At 43.5% G+C, this 22,535-nt stretch overlaps 1 protein-coding gene across 1 annotated transcript in view; it reads left to right on the top strand.

The window, feature by feature from the left end:
- The window catches only part of LOC142859156 (cytochrome P450 2B1-like), a 37,213-nt gene extending 26,476 nt beyond the window's left edge, over window positions 1-10,737 (top strand). The window contains exon 9 of the mRNA XM_075989523.1: window positions 10,556-10,737. Coding sequence (XP_075845638.1) covers window positions 10,556-10,737 — 182 coding nt within the window. The remainder of the gene's footprint in view (window positions 1-10,555) is intronic.
- Window positions 10,738-22,535: the final 11,798 nt, after the last annotated feature.

The following is a 22,535-nucleotide window of genomic DNA, read 5'->3' on the forward strand; positions in this document are numbered from 1 at the left end:
GAATTGCTTTGAGTTTCCCTCCATTTAATTTGATGTGAGTTGTAGTCATTCTGCAAACTCTTTGTTATGTGTAGGTGTGTCCCTTGAATCTCTGTACTCTCCAGTACATTTATCACGAAGAGGCAATGATTATTGTCAAAGTCTTTCCTGCATCTAATGAGATGACCATGTGCTTTTCTTTCTTCTGTTTGTATAAATTTATTAATATTTCAAATATTAAACCATCCTAGATCTCTGGGATAAAGCATATTTGAATATTGTGGATGATCTTTTGATGTGTTCTTGGATTTGACTTGCAATCATTTTATTGAGTATTTTTTCCGTCTCTAAGGATATTGGTCTGTAATTTTCTTTCTTTTTTTTAATTTCTTATTGTATTTGTTTATTCACTTATACATACATTGATGAACATCTGTGTTGCAGCTATGTATTGTCATAGTATGACTACCAAGGGTCAGGGGACAACTCGTGGGAACTGGTTCTCCATTGAGAATTCTGTTTAAATCTGTAGCCCCATTTTAACTTGGATCATTTCTTTTCTTGATATCAAGTTTCTAGAGTTCTTTATATATTCTGGATGTTATCTGATGTGGCATTGATGAAAAATTTTCCCCATTTTGCAGGATCTTGTTTTGTCTTATTGATTATACCCTTTATCTTTTTTATTAAATTTTATTGAGCTCTACAATTTTCTCTGCTCCCCTTTCTGCATCTCCTCTCCTTCCTTCAACCATCACCTAAGGTCCCCATGCTCCCAATTTACTCAGGAGATCTTGTCTTTTTCTACTTTCTACCTCCCGTGTAGATTAGATCTACATAAGTCTCTCTTAGTGTCCTCATTGTTGTTTAAGTTCTCTAGGATTGTGGTTTGTAGGCTAGTTTTCTTTGCTTTATATTTTAAAACCACCTATAAGTGAGTACATGTGGTAATTGTATTTCTGTGTCTGGATTACCTCACTCAAAATATATGTTTCCTAACTCCATCCATTTTCCTGTGAAATTCAAGATGTCATTATTTTTTTCTGCTGTGTAGTACTCCATTGTGTAAATGTTCCACATTTTCCTTATCCATTCCTTGGTTGAAGAGAATTTTGGTTGTTTCCAGATTCTGGATATGACAAACAAAGCTGCTATGAACATAGTTGAACACATGTCCTTGTGGCACAATTGAGCATCCTTTGGATATATACCCAAAACTGATATTCCTGGGTCTTGAGGGAGGTTGTTTCCTAATTTTCTGATAAATCACCACACTGACATCCAAAGGAGTTGGTACCAGCTTGCATTCCCACCAACAATGCAGAAGTGTTCCCTTTCCCCCACAACCTCTCCAACATAAGTTGTCATCAGTGTTTCTGATCTTGGCCATTCTTACAGGTGTGAGATGGAATCTCAGAGTTGTTTTGATTTGCATTTCTCTGATGACTAAGGATGTTGAGCATTTCCTTAAGTGTCTTTCAGCCATTTTAGATTTCTCTGTTGAGAGTTCTCTGTTTAGGTATGTACTCCACTTTTTATTGGATTGTGTGTTCTTTTGAGGACCAATTTCTTGAGTTCTTTGTATATTTTGGAGATCAGACCTCTATCTGATGTGGGGTTGGTGAAGATATTTTCCCGTTCTGTAGGCTGTCATTTTGTCTTGTTGACCATGTCCTTTGCTTTACAGTAGTTTTTCAGTTTCAGGAGGTCCCATTCACTAATTTTTTCAGTGTCTGTGCTGCTGGGGTTATATTTAGGAAGCGGTCTCCAGTGCCAATGTGTTCAAGTGTGTTTCCCACTTTCTCTTCTATAAGGTTCAGTGTGGCTGGCTTTATGTTGAAGTCTTTGATCCATTTAGACTTGAATTTTGTGCATGGTGATAGATATGGGTCTATTTCCATTCTTCTACATACTGATATCCAGTTATGCCAGCACCACTTGTTGAATAGTCTTTTTTTTTCCATTTGATTTTTTTTTTTTTTGCTTCTTTGTTAAAAATCAGGTGTTAAAAGATGTGTGGATTGATATCTGGGTCTTCTATTTGGTTCCATTGGTCCTCCTGTCTGTTTTTATGCCAATACCAGCTGTTTTCAGTACTGTAGCTCTATAGTAGAATTTGAAGTCAGGGATTGTGATGCCTCCAGAAGTTCTTTTATTGTACAGGATTGGTTTGGCTATCCTGGGATTTTTGCTTTTCCATATGAAATTGAGTACCACTCTTTTGAGGACTGTCAAGAATTTTGCTGGGATTTTGATGGGCGGTGCATTGAATCTGTAGATTGCTTTTGGTAAGATTGCCATTTTTACTATGTGAATACTGCCTACCTAGGAGCATGGGGGATCTTTCCGATTTCTGGTGTCTTCTTCTATTTCTTTCTTCAAAGATTTAAAGTTTTTGTCATACAAGTCTTCCACTTGTTTGGTTAGAGTTACTCCGAGATATTTGATGCTATTTGTGGATACTATAAAGGGTGTTGATTCCCTCATTTCTTCCCCAGCCCTTTTATCATCAAGAGGGCTACTGATTTTTTTTAGTTAATTTTGTATTCTGCTACATTACTGAAAGTGTTTATGAGTTATAGAAGTTCCTTGGTAGAATTTTTGAGATTGCTTATGTAAGCTATCATATAATCAGCAAACAGTGAGAGTTTGACTTCTCCTCTTCCAATTTGTATCCCCTTGATCTCCTTTTGGTGTCTTATAGCTCTAGCTAGGACCTCAAGAACTATAATGAATAGATAAGGAGAGAGTGGACAACCTTGTCTTGTTCCTGATTTGAGTGGAATTGCTGGGAGTTTTTCTCAATTTAGTTTGATATTGGCTGCAGGCTTGCTGTATATTACCTTTATTATGTATGTTCCTTATATCCCTGCTCTCTCCAAGACCTTTATCATGAAGGGATGTTGTATTTTGTCAAATATTTTTTCAGCATCTAATGAGATGATCGTGTGGTTTTTATTTTTCAGCTTCTTTATATGGTGGATTATGTTGACAGATTTTTGTATGTTGAACCATCCCTGCATATATGGGATGAAGCTGACTTGATAATGGTAGATGATGGTTCTGATGAATTCTTGGAATTGATTTGTCAGTATTTTATTTAGTATTTTTGCATCAATGTTCATGAGTGAGATTGGTCTGTAATTCTCTTTCTTAGTAATATCTTTCTGTGTTTTGGGCATCAGGGTATTGTAGCCTCATAAAAAGTGTTTGGCAATTTTCCTTCTGTTTCTTGTGTGAAATAATTTGAGGAGTATTGGTATTAGTTCTTCTTTGTAAATCTTGTAGAATTCTGAGCTGAAACCATCTGACTGTGCTTTTTTTTTTGGTCGGGAGACTTTTGATGACTGTTTATATTTCTTCAGCAGTTAAAGGACTGTTTAGTTTGCTTATCTGGTCTTGATTTAATTTTGGTAAGTGATATTTATCCAGAAAGTTGTCCATTTTCTTTAAGTTTTCCAATTTTGTGGAATACAAGTTTCGAAATATGACCTCATGATTCTCTGTACTTCCTCCATGTCTGTTGTTATGTCCCCGTTTTCATTTCTGATTTTGTTAATTTGGATATTCTTTCTTGCTTTTTGGTTAGTTTGGATAAAGGTTTGTCTATTTTGTTGATTTTCCCAAAGAACCAACTCTTTGTCTCATTGATTCTTTGTATTATTTTCTTTGTTTCTATTTTGTTGATTTCAGCTCTCAATTTATTTCCTGCCATCTAGTTCTCTTAGGTGACTTTGCTTCTTTTTGTTCTAAAGTTTTCAAATGTTCTGTTAATTCAGTAGTGTGGGATTTTTCCAGCTTCTTTATGTAGTTGTTTAGTTCTATGCACTTTCCTCTTAACACTGTTTTCATTGTGTTCCATAAATTTGGGTGTGTTGTGTGGTCATTTTCATTGAATTTTAGGGAGTCTTTAATGTCTCCCTTTATTTCTTCCTTGACCCATTGATGATTCAGGTGAGCATTGTTTAATTTCCATACATTTGTGGGGGTTTTTGGAATTAGTATTGCTATTGAATTCTAGTTTTAAACCATTGTGATTTGATAAGGTACATTGGATTATTACAATTTTTTGTATTTGTTGATGTTTGTTTTGTTAATGAGTATGTGGTCAATTTTTGAGAAGGTTCCATGAGGTGCTGAGAAGAAGGTATATTCCTTTCTGTTTGGATGGAATATTCTATAGATGCCTGTTAAGTTTATTTGAGTCATAACATCTGTTAGTTCTCTTATTTCTCTGTTCATTTTTTTGTCAGACTGACCTGTCCAGTGGTGAGAGTGGAGTGTTGAAGTCTCCCACTATTAGTGTGTGGAGTTTAATGTATGATTTAAGCCTTAGAAGTGTTTTTTTGACATATGAATGTGCCCTTATATTTGGGGCATAGATGTTCAGTATTAAAATTTCCTCTTGATGGATTATTCCTGTGACTAGTATGAAATGACTTTCTTTGTCTCTTTTGACAGATTTTAGTGTGAAGTCTATTTTGTTAGATATTAGAATAGCTATACCCACTTGTTTCTTAGGTCCATTTGATTGGTTTATTTTTTCCCAACCATTTTCTCTGAAACAATGTTTGTCTTTGAGGTTGAGATGTGTTTCTTGTATGCAGAAGAAGGATGGATTCTGTTTTCGTATCCATTCTGTTAGCCTGAGCCTTTTTATAGGTGATATGAGTGCATTTACATTAATGGATATTAATGAACAGGGATTGCTATCTCCTATAAATTTTGTTTTCATTCTTGATGATGTTCATTTGTGCATTTTTACATTCTTTGGGATTTGATGCTATGAAACCATTAATTGTCTGTGTTTTTATTGATGTAGCCAACTTACTTGAGTTGGAGTTTTCCTTCTAGTGTTTTGTGTAGGGCTGGGTTTGTGGCTATGTATCGGTGAAATCTAGATTTGACATGAAATATCCTGACTTGTCCTTCTATGGTAATTGAAAGTTTTTCTGGGTATAGTAGTCTGGCTGGCATCTGTGGTCTTAATGTCTGCATAACGCTTGGCCAGGACCTTCTGCTTTCATTGTCTATAATGAGAAGTCAGGTGTAATTTGATAGGTTTACTTATAAAGGTATATAAATGTTACTTGGCCTTTTTCCTTTGCAGCTCTTAACATTCTTTCTTTACTCTGTATGTTTAGTGTTTTGATTATTATTTGGTCAGAGGACTTTTTATTCAGGTCCGGTCTATTTGGTGTTCCTCTTGTATCTTCATAGGCATATCTTTCCTTAGGTTGGGAAAGTTTTCTTCTATAATTTTTGTTAAATATATTTTCTGTGCTTTTGAGTTGAACTTCTTTTATACCTGTTATTCTTAGATTTGGCCTTTTCATGGTGTCCCATATTTCCTGGATATTTTGAGTTAAGCTCTTGTTAGATTCAATGTTTTCTTAACTGATGAGTCCATTTCTTCTATTGTATCTTCAGTGCTTGAAATTCTTTCTTCCATCTCTTGTGTTCTGCTGTTCATGCTTGCATTTGTGGTTCCTGATTGTTTTCTTATGATTTCTGTTTCTATAATTCCCTCGATTTGTGTTTTCTTTATTGTCTCTATTTCAGTTTTCAAGGCCTGAATAGTTTCTTTCATATGTTTGATTTCTTTTTCTTGGTTTTCTTTAAGAGATTTGCTAATGTCTTCCAATTTTTTGTTTGTCTTTTCCTCCATTTCGTTAAGGAAATTTCTCATTTCCTCTTTTAGAGTTTCAAACATTCTTTTGAGGTTACTTGTAGGTCATTTTCTTCTGCTTCATTCATATTTGGTTGTTTGGGTCTTGCTGTTGTAGGGTCTTTAGGTTTTACTGGTGTTGTGTTGCTCTTTGCAGTTTTGCATGTGTTCTTACCTTTTCTAATCATCTTTTCCTCTAATAGGTGTGTTTGGGCTGTCTGAGATTCTAAGTACCAGTGAATCCAAAGCTCAGATGGTTGTTCCTCGTGGTACAGTCAGTGTCACAGTTCTAGTTACCCCGTTGGTTACTTCATGTTCCTGGAGGTAGCTCAGTGCTCCTGTGCTTTGTTCTGCTCCCTTGGAGTTTGCTGTCTCAGGCCTACTTTGGCCTAGGTTTCTGGCTTTGCCATGTTTCTGTAAATCCTGGTCTGGAACTCCTCCTGCAGAAGTCCCTGGGTTGGAGTTGGACCTAGAAAGGTTTCTGGCTCCAGTCTACTGCCCCAGAGGTCCCAGGCTCAGGTGCTCCTAGAATCGCAGAGGACCTGCTTACTCCTTCTGAGGATCCAGACTCACGCCTGGCGTAGCCAAGATCTCTGGTTCCTGCATATACCCTTGGAGATCCCAGGTTCACTCATGCCCAGACTGGCCGGGGTCCTGGCTCAGGCCTAGTTCCTGGGAGGTCCTAGACTCACACCCAGACCCACCAGGGTCCTGGCTTATGTCTACTCCCTTAAAGGTCCCAGATTCACGTTCGGATCCACAGCAGTCTCTGGCTCTGGATCACTCCCTCAGAGGTTACTCCCCGTACCTGTTCTGGTGGAGATTGCTGACTCTGGATCTTGTCACTGGCTCAATCCTGTTCCTCCAGTGTCCTGGGACTGAGTTTGCTCCTGGCTTCTGCTCCTGGTGGAGCTTGTTCACTCTCTGTCCTAGGTAGCGCGTTCAGTCCCACTCCGATTCGGTGGAGATAACTGGCTCAATCCTGGTTCGCCTAATTTTCTTTCTTTGTGGAGTCTTTTTGTGGTTTGGATATCAAAGTAACTGTGGCCTCATAAGATGAAGTGGATAATGTTCTCTCTGTTTCTATTTTGTGGAATAATTTGAGGAGTATTTGCATGAACTCTCTTTGAAAGTCTGAAAAGATTCTGTGCTAAAACTGTTTGTCCATGGGCTCTTTTTCTCTCTTCCTTCCTTCCTTTTTTTTTTACTTATTTTTTGGGGGGGTAGGTTGGGGAGGCATTGGGAGATTTTCAGTGACTGATTCTATTTCTCTAGGGATTATAGGTCTGTTTAAATTCCTTATTTGGTCTTGATTTAACTTTGGCAAGTAGTACCTATTAAGAAAATTGTCCATTTCTTTTGGATTTTCCAATTTGATGAAATACAAGTATTTTAAGCATATCCTTTAAATTCTCTGATTTTCTCAGAATCTGTTAAGTATTCCTTTTTGTGTCTGGTTTTGTTAATTTTTTCAGTCTCTTTCTACCTTTTAATTTGAATAAGGGTTTGTCAATCTTAATGATTTTCTCTCAGAACCAAAACTTTGCATCTTTGATTTTTTGTATTGCTTTCTTTGTTTCAATTTCATTTGATTTCAAACCTGAGTTTAATTATTTCTTGCTGTCTACTACTTTGGGGTGTAACTTCTTTTTGTTCTAGAGCAGTGGTTCTCACCATTCCTAATGGTGCAGCCCTTTTATAACATCAGTTAGCTCCAGCTTTTGTCTGTTTAGAGGTGTGGATTCTCTGTCAGCCTACCTGTTTCTCTGGTCAGAGTGGACTTTGGCTTCGTAATGGTGCATCCTGGGGAAGATCAGGGAAATCCAAAGAGATGGGGAGTGTGGGTAGAGAAGGCTGCAGCAAGGGTTCTATTGCAGAGTTGGGGTGAGGACTGGGGTGTGGGTCTTGGGGGACAGAGGGAGGGTGAAGATCTGCAGTTAGCCTTCCTGGATCCAGGGCAGGAGTGGCCTGTGGGTTAGCAGAGAGAGTGCGAATTGTTTTTCCTAGGGAACAACAACAAGAGCAAATGGCATCATCTATGAACTGCCATGAGCTTGTAAGGTCTTGAGGCTAGGGAGGGATTTATCTGTGAGCACTGGGAAGATGAGGCATGTCATCGCACACTTGTCTGTATTAAATACTCATTGGCTTGTTAAACTCTAAGAGAAATCAAAATTACTAGCATTTATTTTTTCCAAGAAGCCATTCATGATGGACAAATTCCTGAACTAGAGAAAGGTCAGAGTTACAGCACCCATCAGTGTCTGTAGACCAGAGGGCGCCAGGCATGGACACACAGCTTGATGGGTGCCGGTTCTGGCAGCCGAGGGTAGATCAACTGCTGTGAGTAACTAAGATTGGTTCTTCACTGGAAGAACATAATCTCAATTTAGTGTGTAGTTCAGTTGCCTGCATTTGATTAGTTTGTTACATAGAGAAGGGGCCTCTGGCCAAATTTAATTCAGTTGAATGGACTCTATGGGATGAAAACATAGAAACTTTGTGTTCAGGTTTCTTATCTTTTGGAGAAATAAAGGTTCTAGAGACAATTGGCTAGCTTTTAGTTGCCTCCCACCACCCTCATACTAGGAATGGAACCCAAGGCTGTGATACCATGGTAAGCAAGTTTCTCTTCCAAATAGCCCACACCTCGAGCCCCCTCCTTGTGCATTCTAGAGATGCTCTCCTGATGAGCATGTCTGTCCTCATCCCCTCACAGGGATTTAAAGCAAGTGTTCTCCTGCTGAGCCATGTCTCCTCTAGGAAATGTCTAGTTGTGAGTGCCAAATGACTTCATTGTCCCCGGGCTCAGCTCTGCTCCTGAATTTTTCATATGACTGTCCCAAGTGTAGAAAGGCAGGGATGTGAAAAATAAACTGAGACAAATCAATGATAGAGAGATATGGAGATTGAGACAGATTCCACAAAGAGACACAAGGAATCTTCAATAGGAGGATATGTGTGGTAGGAATCAGAGCATGGACATGAGAGAGAAGAAGATGGGTGAAGATTCAGAGGTGATGATGTAAGTCAGGAAGAGAGGAAAGGGAGAGAGAAGGGAAAGGGAGAAAGAAACAACTAGAAAGAGATCAAGAAGCATGAGGGAAGACTCAGAAGAAAGACATGACAATGTGTCCTGGACAGAAAGGGGCTGAGATGTTATCTAAGGAGTTTAGAAAGACACAAGTGGATGGAATGGATCAAAAGACACATAGGAGTGATAGGTACAGACACAGGTCAGGTAGGCTACCATTGGCAGAAAGAAAAAAGGAGAGAGAGAGAGAGAGAGAGAGAGAGAGAGAGAGAGAGAGAGAGAGAGAGAGGTTAGAGCCAAAGAAACATGAGTGGTGTCCCAAATAACCAGCACGGGTATGGGGACTTTGTGTTGACAGTGAGATAAGATGTTAAAAGCAGCTCTGGAAAAACCTGGGTCTCAAAACCAGTTCTAGGAGAATCATCTCAGAGATCTCTCCATGAATTTCTAAGCTTGTGCCACATAAATTCTGAAAAGGTGGGGCCCAAAGGAATAGCATGCTTTCCCTAAATACTACACAGGCATGATTTCCCATGAATTGGAGGCCACAGTGGTTGCTGGGAATTCCTCCTCCACTGGAGGCCTAAGGCAGCCAGTTGCAGATTAAGAATCACTGAGGTACAGGGCAGGCGGTGGAGCCTCTGCCTGGGGTTTCAGGCACCTCTGAAGCAGATCATTGAGCAGCTCTGTGCTGCTCCATGCCCAAGGTGACAAACCACCATGGGCTCCTTATACCCCTGAGAATCATACGGCTGCCAGAGACCCCCTCATCATGTTCTCCTGCCCATCCTCAATTGTAGGAACAATTGTGTTCAGGAACTTGTTGAAGTTCATTGATCACAAGCTAAATAAACAAAGGGGTGAGAGAGAGAGAGAGAGAGAGAGAGAGAGAGAGAGAGAGAGAGAGAATGAGAATGAGAGACAGAGGGGACAGAGACAGGGGACAGACAGAGAGCTCTTGCAATGTATTCCATCATCTTCCTGCCGTGATCTCCCAAGCGCTGCACTTGCAGGCATGTGCCCCCATGCCTGGCTCATATAGGACCCTTGATATCATCCAATTGTTGATCTAAGAATCTTTGTAAAGAGCACCTTCACCCTCAGGGAAGGCAAGGAGATGGGGACCAATCTCCCCATGTGAGAAAAGAAAAAACATTAAAGATGTAACATTATATGCGTGTACGCATACACACTTCATTCCTACTCTAAGTGTGTTCTTACAATTCTGTAACAAAGGACTCTGATAATAAACAAAAGCTAGAAATCTGTCAGAAATGACCAGAGGCATCCACCAACTATTTGTCTTGCATTTATGATTGATTTATTATATATATTTGCATGCCTATACATGTATGCTATGATGGGTATATGTATATATATTTATGAAAGAAAACAGACTGTGAGAGTTTGTTCTCTCCTTGTAATGTGTGGGTCCAGTGGGTGAACACATGTTCTCAGGATTGATGGTAGGTGCCTTCCATGCTAAGAAGTCTCACTGGCCCTTGCACCAATGCTTTTTATTTATTTATTTATTTATTTATTTATTAAAGATTTCTGCCTCCTCCCCGCCACCACCTCCCATTTCCCTCCCCTTCCCCAATCAACTCCCCCTCCCTCATCAGCCCGAAGAGCAATCAGGGTGCCCTGCCCTGTGGGAAGTCCAAGGACCTCCCACCTCCTTCCAGGTCTAGTAAGGTTGTACCAATTCTTTAAGGTTTTGGGAATCCCTCAACATTCTCACTTGAATTGCAGGTTGAGGGTCAAACTCATTCTTATCCATTGCAATGGGCAGTGTTGTCTGAGTTTAGGGAAGGGACAGTCTAAAGGTTGTATACTCACCTAGGGCTCACATGGCTCATTCTCTGTGCCCACAGGAAAGCGCATTTGTCTTGGCGAAAGCATTGCCCGCAACGAATTGTTCCTTTTCTTCACCACCATCCTCCAGAATTTCTCTGTGTCCAGTCCCGTGCCTCCTAAGGACATTGACCTCACGCCCAAGGAGAGTGGCTTGAACAATATGCCCCCAACATACCAGATCTGCTTCTTGGCCCGCTAACTGAGCTGAGGTGGCCATTCCTGTTGAGAATGGCTCCATCTTTCTGCCTCTGAGAGACCTGCTGCCAACCAGGCCATAGGTCACTGCTCACACCGTTCCACCTTACTGAAGCTTCTGCAAAGCTCCGATGTGTGTCCTTCTGCCCTGAGAATAGCACTGGGAAAATCACTCAATGTCTTTCTTGATGTGTGAACCGAGAGACTTCTAGAGGGCACATCTCAGGCTGAGTCAGTTCCCTATTGCGCCCAAATTCCACAGTTTCCACATAGAAACTTCTGGTGCTCAGTGAAACAATCTAATGAATGCCGGAGGTCATGTCAAAGGAGGAGCAGGTGGAAATTGAAGTTCAATGTGTCAGCTCACCAGGAGGAAAATTCTCTCATGGGTCAATCTCATTTAAACTATGAAACCACAGACTTCGGAATGACTCTTGCTTCTGCTGTCCCTTTACGTGTTTGCTGCTATAATCTTTTCCTGGTATCTCTCTGTTTTAGTGCTGACTTGGCTTTAGTGCATGTGGGGAGATCCCCACTGCCTGTAATATAGCATGTTTATCTCACGAAAACATCCCATTCTACTGTGAATTATCAAGAAGATGATTTCTCCCTAATTATACTGTCCAATTAATATAATATAATGTTAGCTTATACAGAATTTTGAAAAAAAGAAAATAAATAACAAGGAAACAATACTCAGCCAGGGCCTATGAGTTTCCCCTAAGTGACTATTGCAGAACACAACTCAAGAAAAGCAATGAGCCAGGCTGTTTCAAATTCCTTGAATCTTAATGCTGAAAAAGGCAATCACGGGCTTTGGTTGCATCGTTAGTTGAAACAAAGCTTCAAATAACTTTAGATTAGACCAGATGCACTGCTCATAATGTTTTTAAGATAAACTGCCCTAGAGAAACAATTTAAAGTTCACAATGACAGATGGCTGAGCTGTCAATTCATGTAGGCTAGAGTCATAAGTACAAAACAGCCCAATTATTGCCAGGTGACAGATAACTAATTCCTTACACCCATTCCTGACCTCAAATTGCTGAAATGGGTTTGCACCGTGAAGATTCCAAGTTCAGCTGACTGACATTTTATGTATATAAGTTTTGGGTCCTGGTATTGTACAAATAAATGGGAGTAGAACACCAAAGTCTAGAAACAGAAGCAACTTTTTGTTTAGGAGCTCCATTGGGGAAGAAAATTCTGATTATTCAGGATTATAAAGAGTAATTTGACTCTGTAGCCACCCAAGAGGAAACTGGAGGTTTCTTTTTATGGTCTGTGGTCACACATAGGGCAAAAAGTACATTTTGAGATCTAAAGCATCTTGGTGCCACAGTATCCAGGAGTGCAGATTGAGCTGAAGCTAAGAAATTTACAGTATCTTGAGAATGATGCCTTGCTCCTGGACTAGAGGATTTATGACACTCCAGGCACCTCTGAGAGTCAAAGAGAGCCTGGAATTGAGGATTTCTCACTATAGAGTGTTAGTTCAAAATGTTTACACAGTTGTGGGTTAGTTTGACTTGCCTTTCCCCTGACTGGGAGAATAGAAATGAAAGTCCTTTGTGAGGGGAATGTGGTACAGGAGTGGTGTTGGGATATCCTGACTTATCGGCAAACCTCTGCCCCTTATGATAGCTCTCAACTGAAGGGGTGGAGAGGCTTTTTAGGGCTTTTTAGGGGTGGAGTTTTCCCAGGGAGAAAGGGGATTGGTTAACTTTTCCCTGCTCAGGGATTGGTCAATTTTGCTGGTCAGGGGTAGAGATGGCTCTGACATCATGGCCAAACTGTGTTTCTTTCACTGGCCCTTTTTAGCTTTTGACTCTAATCTTAGGACCAGGGCATACTTCGTTCACTGGCTCTAATTCTAGGGACAAAGTGTGTTTCTGTGACACTAGTTTCAGAGCCAGGGCACGTGTCTTTAGTCCTGGGTTCAGAGTCAGGGTCTCAGTGATTGGTTGGTTTCTTGCCCCGGTTGTCCCTTTTACTCTGTGACTCCTGCACTGCCTAAAAGACTATTGTTGTGGTGTATAAGCCAGGGAGGGAGAGTGAACAACGTGAGAAGAGACTTAAAAAGTAAATCATCAGGACAGTGTGTGAGTGTCATTTTTCCCCTAACCCTCAGACAGAAAAGTCTTAGCTACACCGATGCTGTGGATTTCCCTTTGAACCCTGTGCTGCCTGAAGGCTGGCCCTCTGGTCTGCAATAACTGGGCTCTGCATATGGTCTGAATTCTGTGTCTGTGGGCTTGTCTAAAATGTGTGTGGTTCATGTAAACAGAATCACACAGTGTGTGATCTTTGGTGTCTGGTGCCTTTTATTTCACACAGTATTATCTAGGTTCCTGTGCTTTGCAGATACAGTCACATCATCCAAGGGCTTTATATTAGACCAGATACATTGCTGTAGGCTTTAGGCTTGTCTCATGATCTTTCTCAGCAAAAGCACAATACCTTCTCTCATGTGTTCTGCAACAGAAGAAGTGGTCCAGATTTAGGGTGGGTCTTCCTGCTTTTAATAAACTAATAAGAAAACCCTCACAGGAGTTAGCCAATAAGAGGCTAGAACTAATGGGCCAGGCAGTGATTAAATGAAAAAAAAAACCCTCACAGGATGCCAGCAGCCTGGGTTTTAGTTGATGCCTGATACAGTCAAGTTAACACTCAAGAGCAGTCACAACGGTGCCCAGACTCCTGACCTAGCTACTATTACATGTGACCTCTTCATTATCTGGTAACTAAGTTTATTTTCATAAGGACTTCTTACTGCAAGCTCCATCACATCCATGTCAGGGTTATCAAGGGACAACCTGTTGCCTTGTTTCTTGCTCCATTGTGAGAACCTGGAAGAGCAGGTGGCTGATGTCAGGTGTTTAATACAGTGGAACAGTAACCAAAAAGTAAATAAACCACTGGATAAAGTGACACAGTAAGTAACTCCTTAAACTTGCCCCATGTGCAGTCGGACCTTGTCTGCCTAATCTCTGTCAGTCTCTTATGATGACCACAGGAAATCCTTGTCCCCATAGTGTCCAGGATGAGCCCAGTTCTGTGACTAATCTGCACTTGCTGTCTTCCACCTTCTGACATATGTGTCTGGGAGCGACCCTTTGAGTGGTGTCCCCTGAGAATGAGCGTCTACACAACACACTGCTGAGACAAACAGGTGCTTATGGGAAAGTCATTTATTTAACATCATCAACTAGGAGGATGTCTCTGCAGCCATTGGACAATCAGCAGGCAGCTTTTAAATCACTTCTGAAATGCTAAATTTCCATTTGTCTCACCAAGCTTCCTGTATCCTAGGGACAGTTACCAGGACTTTGCCAAGGGAGGTTACTGGCACACCCTCCTCCACCACCAACAGAAATAGGACAACAAACAGAGCAGCCAACCCATCAAGAACAACAGGGGAATGTGCAGCATGCCAAGGGAGGACCATGGTGTTCTGTCTTCTCCTGAATCTTGCCAGGCTGGGCCTGGGGTCACTCTAGCTCAAGGGCTGTCTCTTTCTTGGACAATGGCTTTTTTCTTTGCTGGAAAACATTTTCAAACAGACCTCATGAACTTACTTAAATCCTTCCAAGGGGTGAGATGTGGAGGAGGTCAAGATGAGGAGGCAGGAGGTGGGAGGAAGGAAGTGGTGCTCACAAGCTGCAAAGAGTTGCAGGCCCATGGCTCAACAGGCATCTCCAGATCAGGTTGGGAATTCTCTTCTTCCAGCCATGCTGTGGTACTAGAGAAGCTTCTAGAATTCTTTTGACAAGGATCAGAGGGAAGGTTGGTAGGGACATAGCTTCTGGTAGATGTACTATGTTCTTCATCATGGAGAGCAGCATTTTATGTGTGGAGTCTGTGAAACTCATAAAGTCCAAAGCTGGAAGGTTCTCAGAAAAGCTGGAACCAGGCCCTCAGGGAAGGGTATGAGAGAGATGGTCACATGAAACCACAGAGCTCAAGTTTGGCTTCTTGAAGGGACAAAGCCAACTCTATTTTTTTATAGGCCCCAAGGTAGCTGAGGGCAGAGTGGGAAGTTCCCTAGACTGGAGCCCAGCTGGTTGAGGTTGATATCAGCAAGTGGAAAATCCTCTCCTAGACTGGAGCCCAGCTGCTGAAGGTGGCTATCATCAGAGCAGGAAGTTCCCTAGACTGGAGCCCAGCTGCTCGAGGTTGACATCAGCAGAGTGGAAAATCCACTAGACTTGAGCCAATCAGAGAGTCACTCATACCCCCTTATGCCCATAACAATAGATTTGTGATTTTTTGCTTTTATAAACCCTGCCTAATTCTGGTTCGAGGACTCTGGTTTCTACTGCCTTATTGATGCTGGGCCCTTGCTGTGTGTTGCAGAAATCCTGCAGCTTTGTGTCTGCAAGTCAGGTCTCTTCATGCGTTCTGGCAGACATAGAGGAGGTGGATCATGGGGTGGGCAGCTGTAGAACTGGTCGGCCAGATGTGAATTGGGGATAATGGCTCTTTGTAATGAACACTTGAAAGTAAAGATAGATGGGCAAAGGGGTTCCTGGCATGACTCACTGTGTCACACTGCAACTTCCGTGGAGAGATTAAGTTTTTCCTTTTTTATTATTTTCTTTTATTCTTGTTTGTTTGTTTTTCTCTTAAATTTTGCCTTATTGGGAAGGTTACAGGGGTGTAGGATAGATGCAAAAGGATGAGGAAATGAATGAGAACAAGATACATGATGTAAAAGACACATAGAATAAATAAATAATAACTAGAGATAGCTGGCACATTGGTGGGAAGTCAGGGACACCGCCCATAAGAACAGTGTAGACATTAAGAAAGGAAAGTGGGCAATCTTTTGTTCCTCAGAATGGCCCTCTTTCAATGTGGACTGGACTCCAGAGGGAACTTTTGACCTAGACACCATACGTCGCATGGAGGAGCAGGGTTTTCAACACTAGATAGGGCATCTGGACCAAATCCTTTACATCATAACTTGGATAGAGTTTGTGCATGGGCTGCAGGACCCCCTCCCCTGGATTAAACCCTTTCTCTGTCTACCCTGGCCCTCTGTCCCTATACAGGTGTTCACAGTGAAGCCAAAGAAAGACCCCAAGGCATTGGTTCTCCAAGATGGGACTAAGGAGTCTGAATTTTTTCCTCCTCCCTACACTCCCCAACCTCAACTGCTTGCAACTCCTGTCCCTCCTCCAATGCCTGGGCCCTAGCCTGAGGCCAATCAAGGGCCAGCACAGGCTACTTGAAGCTGCCAGAGGGGTGGTAAAGGCAGTACCACAGCTAGAAACCTCAGTCACCCTGCCTCTCAGGCCAGCAGGACCAACAGATGAGGATGGAAATCAGCCTTTTCACTATTGGCACTTCACAACCAGCAATCTATACAATTGGTGTACTCAGAATATTCCTTTTTACCCACTAGCCCACCTGGAATGATTGCAGCCAACAGTTGAAAATGTTGTTCACCACTGAAGAGCAGAATCGGTTCCAGGGCCAACGGGAGCTCCTATAAGAGATCCCACTCTATTTCCCTGCCACCAGACCCAAATGGGATTACAACACAGCACAAAGTAAGGAGAGACTCCAGGTATGTCGCCAGGCTCTATTGGCAGGTCTCAAGGCAGCTGCACACAAGCCAACTAATATGGCTAAAGTTTATGATACAAGGCAGGGGGCAGATGAAAGTCCAGCAGCCTACCTAGAGTGCCTCTTTGAGGCCTTCCAATTCCATATGATCTGCTAATGGAGGAATCCACCCAAATAGTGATGTTTGACTAAATCAATCAGGCTGCTCCCAACATTAAAAAAAATTACAATCTTTAGAATGGCTAGGAGAAAAATATCAGAGAATTAGTGGCAATGGTGGAAAAGGTTTACAAAAAGAGGGAGATGGAGGAACAGAAGGAAGAAAGAAGGAAGATGTTAAAGGAGAGAGAAAAACGAGATAGAAAGCAGGAAAGGAGCTTGGCCCAGATCCTGGAATAGCAACAAGCACAACATAGATAAGACCTGAAAGAAATCCTGAGAGCAACAGGTGTCAGATGCCCAAACCGTCTCAAGACGCTCAGAAGAGACTGTGACCCAAACCCAAGGTAGGCAAAAACCCATGTGCTTACTGTAAGGAAGAAGGGCGTTGGGTTAAGGACTGCCCTAAGAAGGGGTGGGGGGGCAACCCAAGTGCTTCTGGAGGCCTGGGCGGAAGACAGTGACTAGGGGAGATGAGGCTCAGAACCTCTCCGTGAGTCTAGGGTAACCCTAAGATGAAGGGGAAACCTATGATTTTATGGAAGATACAGGTGCAGAAAATTTAGTCTTATTAAAACAAGGAGGACCCATGTTCACCAAAATTACCTGGGTCCAAGGGCTCACAGGGATCAAATCTTACTCATGGACTACCTGAAGAATAGTGGACTTGAGAACGGTATGGGTAACCCATTCATTCCTAGTAATACCTGAATGCCCCTATCCTCTGCTGGGCCAAGACCTCTTAACCAAAATGAAAGCCCAAATTCATTTCTCTGAGAAAGGAGCCAAACTGGTCCATCAGAATTGAGAGCCGCTCAGGATCTTGGTCACTAGTAACTTGACTGAGGAATACAGACTCTACCAGGAACCAACCACACCAGAACCTGATGGAGAGAACTGGCTCCAGCAGTTCCCTCTGTCTTGGGCACAGACCGGAGGCATGGGGCTGGCCCTTCACAGGACCCCAGTCTACACTGAGATCAAAGCAGGAGCAGATCCCATTAAGGTCTGCCAGTATCCGGTGCCACTGGAAGCAAAGAGAGGAATCACCCCCACATACAAAGACTATTGAGGCTTGGGGTCCTAAAACCTATCCAGTCTGCCTGGAACACGCCCCTGTTGCCAGTTTAAAAGCTACCGCACAGTGCAGAACTTAAGGGAAGTCAACAAAAGAATAATGGACATACACATAACCCTTATACACTGTTGAGTACCTTGCCTTCCGACCGGCAATGGTACACTGTACTGGATCTCAAAGATGCATCCTTCATTATCCATTAGCCCCTAAGAGCCAGGCCTACTTTGCCTTTGAATGGCATGACCCAGAGATCAGAATCAGTGGGCAGCTGCTTGGACCTGCCTGCCTCAAGGCTTCGAAAACTCTCCCACCATCTTTGATGAGACACTGCATGAAGACCTGGGGGAATATTGACTCCAAAACCCAGAGGTGAGTCTATTACAATATGTAGATGGGGAGGATGGAGAAAGTTGCGTGGGAGGGACCGAGCATCTGTTGCACCCCCTTGGAGAACTAGGACACAGAGCATCATCAAAGAAGGCTCAGATCTGTCACAACAGGTAACCTGTTTGGGATATGTTCTTAAGGAAGGGCAGAGATGGTTGTCTGAGGCCTGTAAAGACATTGTGCTAATGATCCCAAACCCCAAGTTGGACAAACAAGTTAGAGAATTTCTGGGGATGGCAGGATTGTGGCATCTATGGATCCCTGGGTTTGCTAAGATTGTCAAACCCCTATATGAGGCCACGACAGGAGGTCAGGAATTTAGCTGAATGGAGGAGAAACAAAGAGCATTCGAAGCTCTTAAAATGCAAGCTCCTGGAAGCCGGACCTTGGACTGCTGGATCTGAGTAAACCCTTTCTCTTGTTTATAGATGAGAGCAGGGGATAGCAAAGGGATTGCTCGCCCAAACTATGGGGACTTGGAGGCGACCAGTAGCCTGTTTGACAAAAAAAAAAAACCTTGACCCCACAGAATCTGGGTGGCCCCCATGCCTCTGTATCACAGCTGCAGTGGCCCTATTGGTAAAAGATGCAGGCAAACTGACGCTGGGCCAAAATTTGAATATTGTGACACACCCCCCCCCATGCATTGGAAGGAGTGCTGAAGCAATCCCCAGATAGGTGGCTGAAAAATGCCCAAATGGCCCACTACCAGGCACTACTGCTTAACCCCACCCATAGAACCACCATGTTCCAACTGCCGTAAACCCAGCCACCCTACTACCGGATCCAGACTTAGAGGCCCTGCTACACGATTGTTCTGGGATACTGGCTCAGGCCCGCAGCATCAAACCTGACCTGGAGGATACTCCTATCCCAGATGCAGAGGTCAGCTGGTTCACAGACGGCAGCAGTTATGTGCAGAATGGACAAAGGTATGCGGGGGCCGCAGTGACAACGATTACAGAGGCAATAAGGGCTGAACACCTACCACGGGACCTCAGTACAAAAGCCTTCCAGATGGGAAAAGGCAAAAAGCTAAACATCTACACAGACAGCAGGTATGCCTCTGCCACAGCCCATGTCCAAGGGCTATCTACCAGGAGAAGGGGTTGCTAAGAGCAGAAGGAAAAACTATTAAAAACAAACAGGAAATTCTGGATCTCTTACAAGCATTGTGGGGGCCCACAAAGTTGGCAATAATACACTGACCCGGACACCAAAAAGGCTCTGGAACAATACAACTGGGAAACAACCTGCCCGATAAAATAGCAAAAGAGGTGGCTTCAGCCCCCAGGCCTAGGGTAACTTTAAATGACCCACGAGCCAGGGGCCTGCCACAAAGTCCACACCTGAAAATCTAGCTGGATACACACTCTCCCCATGGTCCCGTGAACAGGGGAATGGTGCAAAACTGCCAACGGGCAAGTCATCCTGCCCCAAAGGCTGGAATATGAGATACTTAAAAAAAATACACCGCTCCTCACACATGGGGACACATAGAATGCTGGACCTGTTGTGAAGGGACCAGCTCAACATTCAAGATGGTAACCAGACTGTTGAACAGATAGTGACACAATGCCAGCGTGCCAGCTGACAGATGTGGTGAGCACCCCCTCCAACCCAGGGGCCCGTCAGCGGGGAACTCGACCAGGTACGCACTGGGAAGTAGACTTTACTGAAATCAAACCTGGAAAATTTGGATACAAATATCTCTTAGTGTTTATATATACCTTTTCGGGATGGACTGAAGCCTTCCCCACCAAACACGAAATAGCTACGGTGGTGGCAAAGAAGCTGATTGAAGAAATCTTGCCAAGGTATGGGTTCCCAGTCATGACTCTTCAGACGATGGCCCTGCCTTCATCTCTCAGGTAAGTCAGGGACTAGCCACTGCACTGGGGACTGATTGGAAACTTCACTGTGCATAGAGACCCTAGAGCTCGGGGCAGGTAGAAAGGATGACTAGGACCCTAAAAGAGACCTAACTAAATTGGCCTTAGAGACTGGCGCTAACTGGGAAGCTCTCCTTTTGCCCTTTTAGAGTCAGAAATACCCCCTATCAAATGGGTCTGACTCCTGTTGAAATTATGTATGGGCACCCTCTCCGCATGATTCCCAGCTTACAAACTGACCTGATTGCTGACTTAGATAATCAGGACTTGTTCAAAGCCATCCAGTGGCTCCAATCAGTTCATAAAACAATATGGCCTAAGCTTAGGACAATTTATGAAGCTGCCTCTGTTCCAACCCCTCAGGCCCAGAGACTGGGTTTTTATCCGGAGGCACCACCCAAAAATCGCTGGAGCTGAGATGGAAGGGGCCCTACATGGTTGTCCTGACAACACCAACCGTCCTCAAGGTGGACAGCAACGCCTCTTGGGTCCATTATTCACATGCCTGTCCAGCGATCCCTTCGCCCTATAAGAGGACTGTTGCAGCGAGACCTGGGGGGCATCCAAACACCCCACCAACCCCATAAAGGTCCGGCTCAAGTGTCATTCCTAATCCTGTTGATGTTGATGCTGGTTCCCTCTGCTCCTACTAAAGAAGTCAATCCCCATGTACCCTTTAAACTGGGTCATTGAGGATGGAGAGCCATGAGAAACTCTGTACCAGACTACCTGTATGGTCCCATTGAACACCTGGTGGCCTGACCTATATTTCTGCTTTCATGACCTGAACCATGTCTATAGAGCAGAGGCTAGGAGGTATGGTTTTCACGTGTGCCCAGGTCACATCAGAAATAGTGCGGAGGCCTGGTGTCCTCCTTCTGCAAAAGTTGGGACTGTGTCACCTCTAATGATGGGGAATGGAAATGGGCTGTAAACAGACCAGACTTAGTCACTTTTAAATATGTAAGACCAATCTGGTATGGCCCCCCTCTTCCTCAGCCTGACAAGCTATACAGGATAGGTGACTTGATAAAAATTACTTTCACTGATCGGGGAAGATGGGACACATGATGGTCATCAGGCCTATGCTGGAGTGTAATATACTATAGATACTGGGGACATGTCCCATCCACCCTTGTAATTCGTCTTAAGATAAAGCCAATAAAACCAGCAATAATAGGCCCCAATAAGACACTGGACCCAAATCCTACTCCCCCACCCACAAAGAGGCCGGTGCCCAACAATTGGCTGTAACCTCACTTTCATCTAAAATACCGGCCCCAGATACTTTAGCTATTGCCAAGCCTTCAGCGCCAGAACAGCATCTCCTCCTAGAACTTCTGACTAAACTTACGTGGTTCTAAACTCCTCACGGCAGACCCGAACTAACTATTATTGGCTCTATTATGACACAGCTCCTCTTTTTATGAGGGAATTGTTGCCCGGGGCCTTATTCAAGAAGCGGCCTAGTCTGATGAATGTGGCTGGCAATCATCACACTCTAACCCTGGAACAAGTAACAGGACGGGGGCTTTGCGTAGGTAAAGTTCCCGCTGCCAAAGCTTTTCTTTGCAAGTCAACTTATCACCTCACAACCACTGCAGAGTAGCTAATGCCCCACAGTGATGCCTGGTGGGCGTGCTCCTCGGGCCTAACTCCGTGTGCACATACTACAGTTCTAAAGGGCTCCAACGGATACTGTGTCCTCATCAGACTGGTACCCGGCTCCTTTACCATGACTACCAAGGTTTCCTAGATAGAATGGGGCAGGACGCTGGTCTAACTAGAATAAAAAGGGAGCCCGTGAGCACCCTCACACTCAGCATCCTCCTAGGGGTGAGCCTCGCAGGGTTGGGGACAGGAACTGCCTCTCTTCTGTCCCACAGTGAATATTACTCTGCTTTGAGAGAAGCTATAGATGCTGACATAGAACTCCTAGAGACCTCAGTCTCCCACTCGCAGCACTCCCTCTCGTCACTGGCTGGGACCTAATCCTTTTACAACAGGGAGCAGTGTGTGCAGCCCTGGGGGAAGAATGCTGTTTCTATATAGACCATTCATCAGGACTTGATACCAGCTCAGTTTGTTATGTGGGGGTTAGTCTGGAATACATGAAACTCTATCTGAAAAAATAAACAAAATTCATCTTTTTCTCAAGGAAATACATTGTCTACTTGTTTACAGAAGTCTGAGGTAGCATTTCTGGTTCTGGTTTGCCCATTTTCACATCCCTAGACTTCCAAGAACACACTTTCCCTTCAAGCTGTGTTGACAGTCTTAGGAGTATCAGAATGCTTCTAAAATATCCCACGACAGCCTGGAAGCCTGTTAATGGTGGCACAGGAGGGCGTTTCTCCCTCACGATCCTGGGTGGTCAAGAAGGCAGGACTGTTTCTGCAACACTACAGGACAGAGGCTGGCATTGCATTGCACACAGGGACATTTCAAAATCCACAATGGGAACTTGGCTGGCTCCCTATGGGTGACTTCTGATGGGTGTGTCTCCCGGAAGACCTCTGGTCAGACAGACATTCTCTAACTGCTGCAGGGATGAGCTGGATCTGAACTTCAGGACTACCCCTGGATCCACTCCTGCCTTAGTCTCTCATGTACTGGGATTACAGGTGGGATCCATCATACCTGGCTTCCCTCTCCATTTTATTTGTGTGTGTATGCTGAGTGGGGACAAGCTTATGGAGATCAGTGAACAGCTGT

Source organism: Microtus pennsylvanicus, chromosome 1 (genome assembly GCF_037038515.1).
Source record: "Microtus pennsylvanicus isolate mMicPen1 chromosome 1, mMicPen1.hap1, whole genome shotgun sequence".
In the NCBI taxonomy this organism is placed as follows: domain Eukaryota; kingdom Metazoa; phylum Chordata; class Mammalia; order Rodentia; family Cricetidae; genus Microtus; species Microtus pennsylvanicus.